This window comes from Phacochoerus africanus, chromosome 3 (genome assembly GCF_016906955.1).
Source record: "Phacochoerus africanus isolate WHEZ1 chromosome 3, ROS_Pafr_v1, whole genome shotgun sequence".
Classification (NCBI taxonomy): domain Eukaryota; kingdom Metazoa; phylum Chordata; class Mammalia; order Artiodactyla; family Suidae; genus Phacochoerus; species Phacochoerus africanus.
Window position 1 is genome coordinate 64,472,715 of NC_062546.1, and position 16,349 is coordinate 64,489,063.

Consider the following 16,349-nt stretch of genomic DNA (forward strand, 5'->3'; position numbering starts at 1 on the left):
TAAAGCTCTGGGGTAACAAGTCTGATTTTGATAGGCCACAACCTTAATTTTCTCACCCGAGTACTTGCTAGAGCAGCTGGACATAAACAGTTGCTGGGAATAAATTGATTCAGAACTTTGGGAAATATCCATGCCAATGGATTAACATTTCCTCTAACAGTCATGTAAGTCATGTACTATCAATTAGTACTACTCAATCAAGGTGCTATTTGCATTGTAGTCCGTGGTCACTGACCAGTGAGTAGTACAGAGAGGAAGTAAGTTAAATTATTATAAGTGGAAAAAAATAGTAATGGGTTGGTGGAATTAGTGTAAGTCTTTGAAGTTCTAGGCATCTACTCTGGGCCTCAGGCTCCCCATTGTCTGCCACTTTCAATGGTATGAAGAGGGATTTCCATGTGACTTATAGAGAAGACCATGTCCATTGGCATGCTATCTGCCTAAATATTAAGTTGTTTAGAACATACGCTATTGCAACAGTAATAATGCTAATTGCAAACACTTAGCACTTCCTATGTGCCACCTACTCTTCTTCTAAGTACATTATATGTATTTCCCAATTTAAGCTTCCCAATATTCCAGTGAGGTAGATGCTATTATTATCTCCATTTTTCAGATGGGAGAAACTGAGACAGAAAATGTAAGTGGTATGCTCAAGGGCACACAGCTAATAATGGGTGGTATTGCGACTGAGAACCACACATCCTGGCTCCTGTGTAGATACTGTCTAACTAGGCCAAGAGAATTTCATAATCATTGGACTGGCCATGGTCACTCACATATGTGGATATTTAATGCTATAGTTGATATGGAACTTGGAAGACAAAAATATAAATGTTTACTCTAAGGTAATTCTCTGACTTTCCCCCTATGGCCAGTTTATCAATGTGTATATGCATTTGATAAAATTGAATTTAAAGCATGAATAATGTTGTGTTTTATTACTAGAGGAGAGGTCCATAACTTGTAAAGGACCAGATGGCAAATATTTCAGGTTTTGTGGGCCATAAGGTCTTTGTCACAACAATTCAGCTCCATTCTTACGGCACAAAAAGTAGTCATAAAAGACAAAAATGGGTGAAGGTGTATTTGTAGGTAAAACACAATTTTGCTTTCTTTATTTTAGTTGCAAGAAGCACAAGAACTACATACAGAGGCTGTGAAGTGTGCTGAGGAGACCAAGGATCACATGCAAAAGTACAATAGAGCAGCACAGAAAATAACTTGAGTATAAGTATAAAGCAGATAAGCAGTATAGTATAAGAATTATATCAGGAATGATAATAAAGAATGAATCATTGTGAAGCTGGGTAAAAAATTCAGTTTTGGGGTGTTTTGGAATGCCAAGTACGTCCCCATTATTTCTAAGTGTTTCACATGATCCACGAAACACAACTCAAAAATTGGCACGATTGCCAAATCATCTACTTTTCAAAATTTTAGAACTTACATAAATGACTCTGTAGACATTGGTTCACAAATTGTGAGCTATTTTTAAAATCTATGTATGAGAATAATTATTGTAAAATACACATTTTAGGCTTGAAATTCAAACTGCCAAGTTAAAAGTGATGAACAAAAAGCAAGTGGGCAAAATTGAACAGCTTCAGAGAAACCTGCTAAGTACAAATATGGTAAGTCAGTCTTCTAATTCCTGTCATACTGAAAAGGAATTTTAATTTTATTACTAGTAGGATAGAAGGATATTTTATAAAATAGGAAATGTCTCATTGATAAAATGTATTTATTGGATTTACATTGATGCTACGTGCTACTATAGCATAATTTCTCTTTATTGAGGACATTAACTTAATTCAGAAAGTTAGTGACTTTTGTAGTAAGATTTTAAATGAAAAAATGTGCCAGAGCTCCCTTTGTGGCTCAGCAGGTTAAGAAATCAACTAGAATCCATGAGGATGCAGCCTTGATCAGTGGGTGAAGGATCCAGTGTTGCCATGATCTCTGGTGTAGGTCTCAGCTGCAGCTCTGATGCACCCCCTAGCCTGGGAACTTCCATATGCCACAGGGGTAGTCATTAAAAAACAAACAAAAAAAAGAGGTATAGAAAAGTTTAGGACTGAACCTCAAGGGTTACTGTCATTTAGACAGGAAGTGGGCTTAGAGACGCATGGTTTCAGCTTATCAGTTGCTGCAAGAAAAGTAAAGCAGGATCAAAGAGTAAAGGAAAACGTTGTTGATGACACTCAGAAAATGGTTGGTGAAATTGCAAGGCTGACAATCAGATTTTCCTAATTAACTCTGATTTCAGAATTCTCTTTTGGCAGAGCAATTTAAGGATCCAGCATTGTCACTGCAGTGGCTTGGGTTGCTTCTGTGGTGCGGGTTTGTTCCCTGATCTGGGAACTTTGACATCCCAGGGGCACAGCCAAAAAAAATCCTGTTTTAGGGTAAAAGAAGAGAATAATAGATGAAAATCTGAATTTGTGAATGAGACCATGCATTAAAGAATGCTGGAATCCAACGGAAATGGAGAAACTTAAAAATCTATAAGAATTGAGGAAGAGTTATATTTTTATATACTGTATAGAAAATATTTCAACTTTAAAGAGAAAAATAGCTAATGAAAAACGAGGGGAGTTTTCTTGTGGTGTAGCGGGTTAAGGATCTTGCATTGTCACTGCGGCAGCTTGGGTCACAACCATGGCTCAGTTTTGATCCCTGGCCCAGGGACTTCCACATGCTGCAGGCCCAGCCCTCCCAAAAAAAGAAAGCAAAGAAGAAGCCAAAATGTATGCAAAGAGGCTTACAGATAACATATCTAATCCCATAGCCATGTGATCATAAAAAGAAATGTAAAGAGAATTGAGTGGGAATTTTTCAAAGATGATTTTAGTAAGATGTGATGAACAAAATCTGGAGTATTATGAACTATGGATGAAAATGTTGCTAGGGAATGTTTAGAAACTGAATTCTAAATATAACCACTCTTTGAAAAAGATTTTTATCAACACTTAGTCTTTTATATGTCAAAACCTCTGTTTTTAACACATAAATTTTCGCAGTTTCAGTTTCAGAAAATGAAGAAATCATAAAAATGAAAAATTGGTTGTTTTAAGAAAAGTCATTATTTATGAATTCTGTACATGTGACATCAAGTTTATGAACTGTGGTTCACTATAAACACTTATGACTCATGAACTCATAAGAAATATGTAACCCTAACCCTAATATATGTGCATATGTATATATTTATATGATATATAATATATGCATTTTTCAGACACTCTCCTGGCATATGGAAGTTCCCTGGCCAGGGATCCAATCCGAGCAGCAGCTGTGAGCTACACAACAGACATGGTAACACTAGATCCTTAACCCATTGTACCAGGCAGGAGATCAAACCCACAGCTCTGCAGAGATAATATCAGATCCTTGACTTGCTGCACCACAGTGGGAACTCCAAAAAAATAATATTTTTAGGAAAGACCAATAAGGGTCTAGATAGGAAAAAAATAACTTTGCTTAATTTCTTTTTCCAAGTCTGAGCATGGAAAGGAACAATTAAAGCAACTTATGGAGTTAATACAGTTTCTGGAAAGCAGGTTGGATCAGCAAAAGAAGAAAAATGATAGATTAGAAAAAGAGCTTACTGGGTAAGATTTTAATATTTCAGATCATTTCAACTATTAATTATTGTTTTATTAAAACCTAGAAACAAGCACATTTTATATATGCATTTTCATAATTAAAGAAATTTCCCTTTTGAAAATGTACTGTGGAAACTAAAAGCACAGTCTGAAGCTTTTTCGAATGTCGTACTATTACACTTACACGCTAATGATTTCCAAAACCGTCAAGACAGTGCCTGTTGCTTATAGTCACTCTAGTCTTCATTGTCTACCTTGAATTTTTATTTTTGCAGGATATCCTTGCTCTTTTTGGTGATCTTCCTTCTTTTAGTAGTGTTCTTCCCCTTCAGCATGCAAGTATTTTAGTATCTAAAAACCCTTCTGTGTCATGTGTCATAACATCAAAGTTTATCTTGATTTGGCTTATATTTTCTTTCTGCCCTTTTAGTTAGAAAATATACATATATATATATATATTTGAAGTATGACTTAAAGTACAATAATCTTAGTGAGCATGTTTTGACCACTCAGAAAATAAAGAAAAGACTAGTGTTTCCCAATGTCTGTGAAGCCCCCACCTATCTTCCTTTCTGTTTATTTGCTGAGTACACTTCACCCTCAACATCCCTGGATTCAACCAACTTCAGAAAAAAATTCCAGATAGTTCCAAAAGCAAAACTTGGGTTGGTCTCAGGCGGCAACTATGTACATAGTACTTACATTGCATTTACAACTATTTGCATATAATTTACGTTGTATTAGGTTTTAGAAGGGATCTAGAGAAGACAGAATGTGTATACTTGAGGTATGCAGGGTATATGCAGAGACGGCACCATCTTATAGAAAGGACTTGAGGATTTCAGTATCCACAGCATATGTGAGGGTCTTGGAAGCAAAACTCCGTGGATACTGAAGGTTGATCCTACTTAGGATTGAATCTACTGATTCTCAACAATATTGTTTTCTCATTTAACTTTCCCTGTGTCACTTTGCATATTGTTAACATCTCGCTAACCAAGATTTCCACATCTCTTAAAACAGTCTTGAGGAGACTGTTATACATTCTCTCTCTGCTGATTTTCCTTCTTCTAAAGCCTGCCAGGTTGTTTTCCCCCTCAACTCAGACTCCAAAGATTTTTCTCTCTAGTTTCTTTTTTCTATTTTGAGTGAGTGATTTGATATTTTCTGTGTGTACTTTATTTTCTGCTTGTAGGCTGTGATCAGTAGGTACCCAAATGTAATTTTGTATCTTTTCAAAATATTCACATATAAGTATGTTCTTCTTCTTCACCTTGGGTGCTAATCTCTGGTGTATTCCCAGTATTTAATAAGATACTAAGTTAATGTTTCATATTAACATACTAAAAATTGATATAAATAATACCTTACTTATAAGAAATCTATATGAATTGTGATATGTACATACCTCTACTAACATTTTACCTACTGTATATGTTTGTAAAATTCTTGATGTTATTTATCTGGAATTATAATTTAGTTATATTTTCAAACAACATTAGATCAAATAAATGAGAAAGGATCATAATTTATAGGTTTGTTTATGTTATATGATAGAAGATATATCTGTTTAAGTCATTATTAATTATTTACTCTTAAAGAACTTGACTTCCCCATTCTATACATTTCCACAGATTGAAGGAATGCTTGGAAATGACAAGAAGGGAAGTAAATGAAAATGAAAAAGGAGAGCCTAGTGCCCATGGTGTTGTAAAAATCAATCCAACTGAAATGGATATTCAGATAGATATGCTAAAACATAAGGTAATTTGTATTCAGTTTGGGGGCCCCAAAAACTCTTACTTTGGGGAATTATAAATCACTCGGTGCTTTGCGCAGTGAACCACAGATTTTCCCTTCAATCATAGATGTAATACGAGTAAGACAGACACCTTTTTTCCTATGCAAAAGAGCACACTGTTAATTCTCTTCTGTCTTGAATGCTGGCCAGTGCTGTGAAGCTGAACAGCACACCATTCCTAACCCCAAAGCATCAGCCATTTTTTGGTGACAGCTTTATTGAAATATAAAATATTCATTTAAATTGTACCATTCAGTGACATTTAGTGTATTCCTAGAGTTATACAGTTGTCAAATCAATTTTAGAACATTGTCATCACCCAACAAAGAAACCCTATACCTTCTAGCCAACACCCTGTGCCAGTGTCCCCTTCCCCACTCTTCCCAAACCTGGGGAACCACTACTCTCTTCCCTGTCTCTGTAAGAGGATCTGTCTTTTCTGGATGTTTCATATCAATAGAATCACACAATGTGGGGTCTTTTGTAACTGCCTTCTTTCATTAAGCATGTTTTCAGGGTGTATTGATTTTGTAGCATGTTATTAGCACTTCCTTTCTTTTTATTGCTGAATATTACAACATTTTAGGGACAGACCATATTTATTTATCCATTCATCAGGTGCTAGACCTTTGAGTTGTTTCCACTTTTTGGCTATTGTTAATAATGCCAGTGTGAACATTTATAATATAATACCAGGTTTTAGTATAAATGCATGTTTTCCTTCCTTTTGGGAATATACTTATGACTGCCTTGCTGTATCATATGGTAATTGTTTAGCTTTTTGCAGAACTGCCATACTTCTTTTCAGAGTGGCTGCACCATTTCACATTTTTATCCAAAGTGTGCAAGCATTTCAATTTCTATAAATCCTTGTCAACACTTACTATGACCTGTTGCTTTGATTATAGCCATCCTAGACAGTGTGAAGTGACATCTCATTGTGGTTTGGATTTGTATTTTTCTGATGACTAATATTGTTGGGGATCTATTCATGTGCTTATAATCCACTTGGGCATCTTCTTGGAAGAAATGTCTGTCTAAGTTTTTGCCCACTTTTAAATTGGATTTGCTTTATTACTGAACTGTAAGAGTTCTTTTTGTATCCTGTTACCAATTTTTTTTTTAACCAGATACAGGATCTTCATGTTTTTCTCCCCTTCAGAAGATGGCCTTTTCGGCTTCTTGATGGTGTCTTTTGAAACACAGAAGTATTTAATATTGATGAAGTTCAGTTAATCTATTTTCTGTCTCTTGGTGTCATGTCTAAGAAACAATTGTCAAATCCAGTCATGAAGATAACACCTACGTTTTCCTCTAAAGAATTTTGTAGTTATAGCTCTTGGATTTTGAATTAATTTTTACATATGGTATGAGGTAGGGGTTTCATTTTATTCTTTGCTGTGTGGATATCCAGTTGTCCCAGTACCATTTGTTCAAATTGAATTATTTGTCCCTCTTATTGATGGTCAACTGACTGTAACTGTGAGGGTTTCTTTTTAGATCCTCAATGGTAATGCACTGATCTGTATGCCAATGTGCCAGTGCTAAGTGCCAGTACTGTCAGATTTTAAGGGGACTCTTTCCCAGTCATCCTTCAGGTTAATACTTGTTTGATGTACTAATAAAAGGTGAATGTAGTGGGATGATTTTTAACTACTGCTGTGGAGATTTTCTGCTTCTCAAGGAACTGTGGCCAGCTTATTATGCCTGCTGACTCCATGTCATGATAGAAAGTAGACTTACAAAATGAAGTCCATTTCTCTTCTGCCCTCTATCAGAACTACTTCTCTAACCCAGTGCCTCCCACTTCACTCCAGTTTTTATCAAATCTTGGCCACAGGATATGCTGCCTTGGTCCTCTATGTGTGCTCTTATGTTTAACTCATTATAATTCATAGATTCATCCATAAATTTCACCATCTGGGAGGAGGAGATTTAAGTCTGTGCTGTCGGCTTTCCTCTTTGAAAGTCTCTCTAATCCTTCATCTTGCAGTTCACAATTCAATCCTCTTTTGACTTGGTTCTTGTGTACAAGACTGTTACTGATCATGTTCTTGGCTTTCAGAACTCACAGATCCTTGTTTCTTCCTCCTTTTACTTAAAAAGAAAGAGATGCATAGCTGTATTTATAACTAATACATAATTAATGGAATAAATATTTCATGCCATCCAAAGAAAAGTATTCACGAGTGCAGCTGTTAAAAAATCAGATAATATTGAGAATTCCCTTGTGGCACAGCAGTGGCCCAGGTTGCTACTGTGACACAGGTTCAATCCCAGGCCTGGATGCACCCCCACAAAAAAAAAAACAGGTAATATTTAATCAATTTATCAGAAACAAATAATAAATCCATAAATTGTATTTCACAATTTCAAAGACTGTATGATATGGAGATGCATTGTGATAGAACACAAGAGGAGACAGTGTTACCTCCTCATATGGACAAGCTTTAAGTAGAGAGAAAATTGTATTTAACTTAAATACTACCAAAGGACACTACTACATATGCTTTACTAGTGAGGAAATTAAAAATGCTTCCATATGGTTTATTTCCCCTCTGGGAAAAGGAACATGAAGATTGAGTGCTCGATTAATAAATACTCAAAGCTGCCTATCTCTAGAATTTCAGTTAAATGAGTTAAAAAGTCTGATTTTGAAAAAAAAGAAAGTCTGACTTTGGTTATTATACTGACTATTTCTAGTTGTTTTTCAGGTACTGTACTTCAAATCATGTGCCTCCTTGCTTACAAGTTTTCCTTAGCCTCAATCTTGAGGAGACCTTTTAAGGTGGTGCACCTGCCTATTTATAACAAATTGTAATTAAAGGGAACCCTAAAAAACTTCCTTCTCAGTAGTTCTTAAGTGTTTCTTCTAGATATCTGCTTCTTCTCATCGGCATTTTTTGTCATTGAGAAATTAATCTGGTAGTTGTGTGTGTGTGTGTGTGTGTGTGTGTGTGTGTGTGTGTGTGTGTGTGTTTAGGGCCAAACACAGCATGTGGAAGTTCCCAGACTAGGAGTCAACTCGGAGCTACATACAAGTCAGAACCAGCCTATGCCAGAGCCACAACAATGCCAGATCTGAGCCATGTCTGTGACCTATACCACAGCTCTCAGCAACACCAGATACTTAACCCACTCAGCAAGGCCATGGGTCAAACCTGCATCCTCAAGGATGTTATATTCATTCCCGCTAAACCACAGTGGGAACTCCTTAAAGTAATCTTGACATTTATTAGAGTCCTGATTATAGGAGCCCAGTTTCTACTGTATTTATGAGATATTTCTTATTATCATTTTTAATCCAGTTTCCTGTGTATCTTTTTTTCCCTAACAACTTCCCAGAATGTAGTGGCTTAAATAAACAGCATGTATTTTGTTCATAATCTACACTGGGAAGAACATGGCCAGGACAGTGGCCTCTGTTGCCATGAGCTTCAGCCAGGGAAGCAAGAAGGCCAGGAGCTGGAATCACTTGAAGGCCTGTTCACTCACTTGTCTGATTGGTGGTGGTAGTGGTTGGCTGGTTTTCTGTTTCATCTTCTTTTCTTGCCAAGAGAGAAGCTGTCACTGTCAGCCTCTCCAAGAGCCATCAATCTTCCCTTAACATCTTGCAATGCCCTTGCATTTTTATCCTTACTCTTTCCTACATTATTGTACCTACAGCCAATTAGTTCTTCCAAACTCAGTGTCACAAATATCGGTGAGTCTTTTGGTTTGTTTTGGTTTCATTTGCTCTCTTATTTTCTGGAAAATAACAAAGAATTACAAACCTTGAGGCATTGTTTGGTTCAGGAAACTCGTATGCATCATCTTGCTAAACTTTCGTTGGGCCAGGAAAGTGCAACCCCTGCCCTGAACACCTGGGGTCTCTTTCTGGCCTGAGATCCTTCAAAACAGGAGTCTGGAATCCAGGGTTAAGGGCCAAGGAGAAGCTGTATTGTCTTTTCTAACCTAGCTTTGCAGTTCACACAGCATCATTTCCCCCATATTCTGCTCATTAGGAGCAAGTCACTTAAGGTTGCCCCACGTCATACCTTTTTTATAAGATGGATTATAAGATGGATTTTCTAAAACTTATCTTTACATTTTAAACCAGCCTTATCAACTCACTGGCCACAATTTTTTATGGTCCATCCACACACACAAAAAGACATGTTCCTACCCAGTTCTCCCACAACTCTCAATTATGATGCTGTCAGGCTCAGGCTCAAGTCCCAGATTGTACCATCTTCATCAGATTCAGATACAGCTGAGGTACCTGCATGTGGTTTTTAGTGTTTAGCCCCTTGATTACAGTCCTCTCACTTCAAAGATGTGGGAAATAAGGGGTCAAGTTATCTACCACCCACACACCCACCATTCTTGGTCTCTTGTAGTCCAATGGTGGTAGCAGTGTTTTTACTTCCACAGTTCTCTTTAAAACTTTGAGTTTCACGTGAATTTTATTTGGGTACATTCCATTGCAGAAGCTGCCCTTACATGAATCTTTTGGAAGCAAGCTCTTCACCTTGAGCTTCCTGTGAAGTTCTCATGGGACAAAACCATTCAATTCTTATGCTTTCATATCTTCAATAGAATTTGAGGCAGACATGAAATCTTTCCAAGGTCTTAACAAGGGGATTTATCTGTAGACCATTGCCTCCTGGTGGCACCCTAGGTGGGATCTTAGCCCAGAAACCATTTCTTATTTTCGTTGTATTTGACTGCTGGACACATGGAAGTGCTGTAAATGGGATACAGATATTTGAACCCAGTGAGTCCTGGTTTCTTTGTAGTTAATCACCTTTTTTTTGTTGGATTATCTTTCTTATTGATTTACTTTCAAATGTTGCATAGCATGAGTCCCCTTTCCTCTGATTTTCTGTCTCATCTTCTTTCCTTGCCAAGAGAGAAGCTGTCACTGTCAGCCTCTCCAAGGGCCATCAGTCTTCCCTTAACATCTTGCAATGCCCTTGCATTTTTATCCTTACTCTTCACTACATCATTGTACCTACAGCCTAATAATTAGTCCTTCCCAACTCAGTGTCACTGAAATACCAGTGAGTACTTTGGTTTGTTTTGGTTTCATTTGTTCTCTTACTTTCTGGAAAGTAACAAAGACTTACAAACCTTGAGGCATTGTTTGGTTCAGGAAACTTGTGCGCATCATCTCACTAAACTTTTACACTGGGAGATATGATTTCTCCTTAACCCTGTGAAACATTTCTCCTTGGAATGCACATCAAATGAGCATAAAATATTCGTAGTTCTGAAAAAGGCTTATGGCATTAGAATGCAGACTAAAAAGATTCATTCATTAGAGTCTTGTTACCCAAATCTTGTTTTGGGAGCCATTTATTAACTCAGCTCTAAAGAATTCAGTATCCCGGAGTTCCCGTCGTGGCGCAGTGGTTAACGAATCCGACTAGGAACCATGAGGTTGCGGGTTGGATCCCTGCCCTTGCTCAGTGGGTTAGCGATCCGGCATTGCCGTGAGCTGTGGTGTAGGTTGCAGACGCAGCTCGGATTCCTTGTTGCTGTGGCTCTGGCGTAGGCCGGTGGCTACAGCTCCGATTCAACCCCTAGCCTGGGAACCTCCATATGCCGTGCGAGCGGCCCAAGAAATAGCAACAACAACAACAAAAGAAAAAAAAAAGAATTCAGTATCCCTACAACTTCCTTAAACATCATGACAGCTAAGATAAGGGGGAAGTACTAAGAGACTTTTTACTAAGAGATGACTTATGGTCATTTTACGGAGGAAAGATTTGCAGTAATCACAGACACATAAAATATAAAATCAAGTGCAAATGTTGTGTAATAGAGATGATGACAGGAGTGATTTTATTTTTGTGACTCTCTGTGGTTTGAAATTTTTCATTTTGAGTAATTCAAGATCCAGCATTCTACAGTGTAGATACCATTTTATTGTAACTGAATTTATTTCAAAAATGTGATATTGGTTGTGAGTTAAGCTATTCTCAGCCTACTTCCCTCATTCCACTGTATTACTCAGTGTCATTATTATTATTCACTCTGTCATGTCAGAGTGATGATCCGAGAGCACAGCAGTAAACTGCACGTTCCATATGTCTACATCTGGATGCAAAAATCAAGTTCTTCAACAGGAATTATTATGTATGAAAGGGATGCAGAAAAGATGTGGAAAATTCAAGGAGAATAAACAGAAAGAGTCACATAGACATGAATATGGTAGAACGCAGTCAGGTAGAGCGCTTATAAACAGGAGATGGAAGCAAGAGCAAGACAGGAGATAGAAGAACAGTTAACAAAAGTCAACTTATTCCTGCAGGTTAATTTATTGATCTTTAATGTCCTATAATTCACTTCATTCTAAATTACATCTTGGATGTATACATTTTATGTGTTTCCTCTGCTTCTAATAGTTGGTTTTGTAGATTTCTGAGTGGAAGATGGCATTTTTTTCTCCCTTAAAGTATTCCAGTTTCCACCATTATTATCACTAAGTTGAACTTTTAGCTTACAATGATTGAGATGACAAAAATCACACCAATTGGTATAATACAAGGCTATTTGGAGGATAAGAAAATATTGTGATTGAAAAATTGTACGGTACTCTTGGATTACTCGTACATTGCAGTTTTCAATTTTTTTTATTTTAAATTTATCCTATGATTCTTTATGTTATCACATGACATGACTACTAATATAACAGCAATTCACCTTTAATTTTATAATTTGGATATAATTCAGTTAATATTGATGATAAACATTTTAAAGTAGAGCTTCTTTTCAACACATTTACATTTGCACTCTGAGTCATTGACTCCAAACTAAATGAGTACATACACTAGAGTTACTCAGGTTATAATTATTTTTTAAATGTTTCCTTTCAATTTGCTTTAGACACAAGCAGCATCTCAAGAAAACTTAGAGCAACATCTCAAATCTAAACGCTCCAAAGAAAACACTTCTCATGAATCTTCTTGTAAAATAGAATTGGAAAAATATAAGCAACTCTACCTAGAAGAATTAAAATTGAGAAAGTCGCTGGAAAAAAAACTAAACAAGTAAGTTAAAACAGAGTCATAAGCTGAGTGCTTTAGAGGCTTTGCCATGTAGACAGTGATATAATTATAAAATTTCTTGTTGGATTTCCTATAAATAGGAATGTTATTAAGTTTAACTATTTTTTGGAAGAGGATACCTTAAACTGAAAGGGTCATATTCTGGCTTTTAATAAATTTACTTTCTTGATTATGATATTTGCTCTCATCCCTAGAGGGTGCTGTGAAGGCAAACTCTGATGTATCCCCTTAAGTTTTTCTAATCTACATAAAGGCATGCTTGTGAAAATTAACATAGGGGTGAAGGGTGGTATACTTCACTTAGTGGCTAAAAACAATACAGTAGCCTTCCTGAGGGGGTGTGGAAAAGAGAAAGGACAGATCCCACCTCCAGTACTGTGGTCAATAATGTTATAAGCTACAGGTGTCCCCACCATCCAAATGTATGATGTTTCTATGAAATCTTTTTTTAAATTCTTTTGATGGCCACATCTGCAGCATATGGAAGTTCCTGGACTAGAGGTCAAATCAGAGCTGCAGCTGCCAGCCTACTCTACAGTCACAGCAAAGCAGGATCTGAGCCACATCTGGGACCTATACCTATGCCAGACCACGCCTATGCCAGATACTTAACCCACTGAGAGAGGCCAGGGATGGAATATGCATCTTCATGGATACTAGTTGGGTTCATGAACACTGAGCCACAATCAGAACTCCCCCTATGAAATCATTTCTATAATCCAAATGGCCTAAAGCAAACAGGCAGTTAGCTGAGGACACTTCTTGCTAGTGGGTGCATAAAATAAATATGCATAAATAAAACACAGGTGCTGTGACACAGTTCAAAGCCATGGAGGCTTGATGCTGAGATGCTAAATATACTTCCTGGGGGAGGAGCTTCATGGGTCTGCTCTCCCTGCTTGAGATGCAGTGCCTCTGAGATGGCTCTCTGTAGAAAGAATACTGACCACTGTTTTGGCTCTTAGCCTCTTTTCATAAAATCAGAAATTCTCTCCAGATTTTTTTTCAGTTATCAAAAACATATTCATGTAAACCTTTCATAAAAGCAAAGAACATGTACTTGTGAGAAGTAAGGGTTACTTGTAGCTATTACAGTTCTTTTTGATCACCAACTCAATGATCTCATCCTTCCCTTGAGGTTGTTGCTCTAAATTATTCCTCAGTGCTCCATGCTTTATTTCTCCAAAGTAATGAGTGAAATGTGTCTACAAGGGTGAGGGTGGTGAAAGAAAATGCTTGAAAATGTCTTTGAGGGATGGTTTATTTTTTATCCCTATGTTGGTTTACTAAAGATAAGTATGTCTAAGTGCAGGCATTCCGGAAGGCAGCACCTGTCACCTATTAAGCCACCTCCACCACTGACATCATTTCTTGCTTTTCTTGACTTTGAATTATGTGTTAGTTAAGACACAGGTGTTCTCTAATGTCACAGCAAGTTAAGGATCCAGCATTGTCACTGCAGTGGTTGGTCCTGACTGTGGCTCTGGATCAATTCCTGGCCAGGGGACTTCTACATGCCGTGGGAGCATGAAAAAAAAAAAAGAATCTCTTAGGCATATATGTCCTTCTGCTCTAAGACATTTTCAGTGTCAAAACATAGTTCAGTGAGACATTCCATTTATTATTATAGTGGCAACTTAAAAAAATGCCTATCATTTAGGAGTCATCTAAGGAAAATGAAATGAATGAAATTTGCATTTTGCAGAATTCATCGGAGGCTGGCTGAAACCTGTATGAAACGTCTGATGGAGAAAGAGCAGAACAGATCTTTACTCCAAACATTTACTACAAGTCCTGTCCTGGAGCCACCTGGTGCTGAAAATATTCATAATAGCTCCATGTTCAGAAGAAATCTTACAACAAGAGAAACCTTAACATTTTCTACCTCATGTTCACTCACTTCATTTGACAGCATTGTGACTGCTTTGATGAAGGTTAGTTACATTATCCTTTCTTGCTTACATTTCAGATTTCTGATGTAATTTGTGTTTTTAATTGGTGAAATTCTGATTTATTTGACTTATGCACGCTTAGTAAAAGCCATAATTATTTGTGCTAATAAAGAAGACAAGTTTTGTAATTTTTAAGTCCCTAGATTTCTCCTTTTAAGAGATACCTATCAACTTTCTTCAATAAATGTAACTAATTGGTAAATTCAAATTTCTTGAAGAGCTGCATTTAAATGCTTTTTTTTTTCTTTTTAGGGCTGCATTTGCAGCATATGGAAGTTTCCTTTGCCATAGCCACAGCAGTGTAGGATCCAAGCTGTGTCTGTGACCTCCATCACAGCTCAGGCAACCCTGGATCCTTGACCCGCTGATTTAGGCCATAGATCAAAGGCACTTCCTCATAGATACTAGCTGGGTTTGTTACTGCTGAGCCACAACAGGAACTCCTTAGATGCTATTTTAGAAATTAAATATTATTGCCTAATAACCAAAGATATACTTTCAGATGTTTGGCATACTTGATTACAGCTTGGCCATAGTTGATAATAATTTTCAAATTCTGTTGCACCTTAGTTTTCCTACCCCTCATCATAAGTGACTGATTGGCATTCAAGCACTTAACCACACATGGATGTTTCATGCTTAAAGGAAGCTATGATAAAGGCTTTGCATGAATCAAGTAAATTTTAACACTAAACTAATAGATTTAGTTCCCATTGTGGCTCAGTGGGTTAAGAACCCAGCACAGTGTTGGAGAGGAAGCAAGTTCAATCCATGGCCTTGCTCATTGGCTTAAGGATCAGGCATTGCCGCAAGCTGTGGCATAGGTCACACATGTGACTCAGATTTGGTGTTGCTATGCCTGTGGTGTAGCCATTGGCTTCATCTCTGATTTTACCCCTGGCCTAGAAACTTCCATATGCCACTGGTGCAGCCATAAAAATAAAGTAAAATAAAATGTTCATTTCTGTTTACTTTTTTCCTTTTTCTTTTTTTTTTTTTTTTCCTCGTTGGTGACTCTGCAGCATTTGGAGTTTCTGTGCCAGGGATCAGATCTGAGCCACAGTTGGGGCCTATACCACAGGTCAGGCAATGCAGATCCTTTAACCCACTGTGGGGTTCAGGGCTAAACCTGCATCCTGGCATTGCAAAGATGCTCCCCTTCCCATTGCGCCAGAGCAGGAACTCCCTCATTTCTGTGTTTAACTTAAAACTTTGATCATTGTCTTACATGAAAGTACATTCTTAATTGCTGTTTTTCTGGTGGCATTTTTATTTCAATTTTTATAAAATGTCTTGCTGAGCAATTGTAGTACATTCCTAAATATATAATTAAATAAAGGCAATATTTAAACTTTTTAAATGAAGTTCACTTATGTCTCTGTCCTGCCATGACTTAGATGAATGATGTCTAAGATGGCAATGATGGGGCATCTGTAAATTGCAATGACATTTCATTGTGTATCAATGCCATTAAAATATCCACTTTGAGCAGTGCACAAGGTTTATGGTTTTGAGGGTGTTTTCACAATCTTCCTGATATGAAGTAGCTTAGGCCCTCCTTAAATGATGTTTCAACTTGTTTCCTCACTTGGCTTCATGTCATAATAAATCAGGAAGAGCAAAGTTAAGATTCTTGGCACTGCAGCTAAGTTGGGTCTGAATGCTTCAGAGTGTTGAAATTGGACCCTAGGGTACAAAAATAAAATGCACATCATACACTTCAGTCAGTAGATAAGCAGGATGCAAACTTAAAATAGTCTCATTAGTTGACACTCCAAAAATCGTAACATGCATCATTTTACATGATGAAGATGAACGAGGGTTTGTGTGCAGAAGACAGAAGTCATGCAAGAGAAGAATTGCTGAGGAATTTTATGCTTTAATTTTTTGGTTGAAAGAGGTGTTTACTGTTTAGTATTTATACTTAAATTGAAAA

General features: G+C 37.1%; 1 protein-coding gene across 1 annotated transcript in view; it reads left to right on the forward strand.

Moving 5' to 3' along the window:
• LOC125121916 (ankyrin repeat domain-containing protein 26-like) overlaps positions 1-16,349 on the forward strand; it is a 100,812-nt gene that overhangs the window by 78,728 nt on the left and 5,735 nt on the right. The window contains 10 exon segments of the mRNA XM_047770219.1: positions 1,127-1,197; positions 1,541-1,634; positions 3,502-3,614; positions 5,243-5,372; positions 11,440-11,494; positions 11,497-11,581; positions 11,583-11,628; positions 11,630-11,704; positions 12,280-12,443; positions 14,167-14,395. Of these exon segments, the coding sequence (XP_047626175.1) occupies positions 1,127-1,197; positions 1,541-1,634; positions 3,502-3,614; positions 5,243-5,372; positions 11,440-11,494; positions 11,497-11,581; positions 11,583-11,628; positions 11,630-11,704; positions 12,280-12,443; positions 14,167-14,395 (1,062 nt within the window).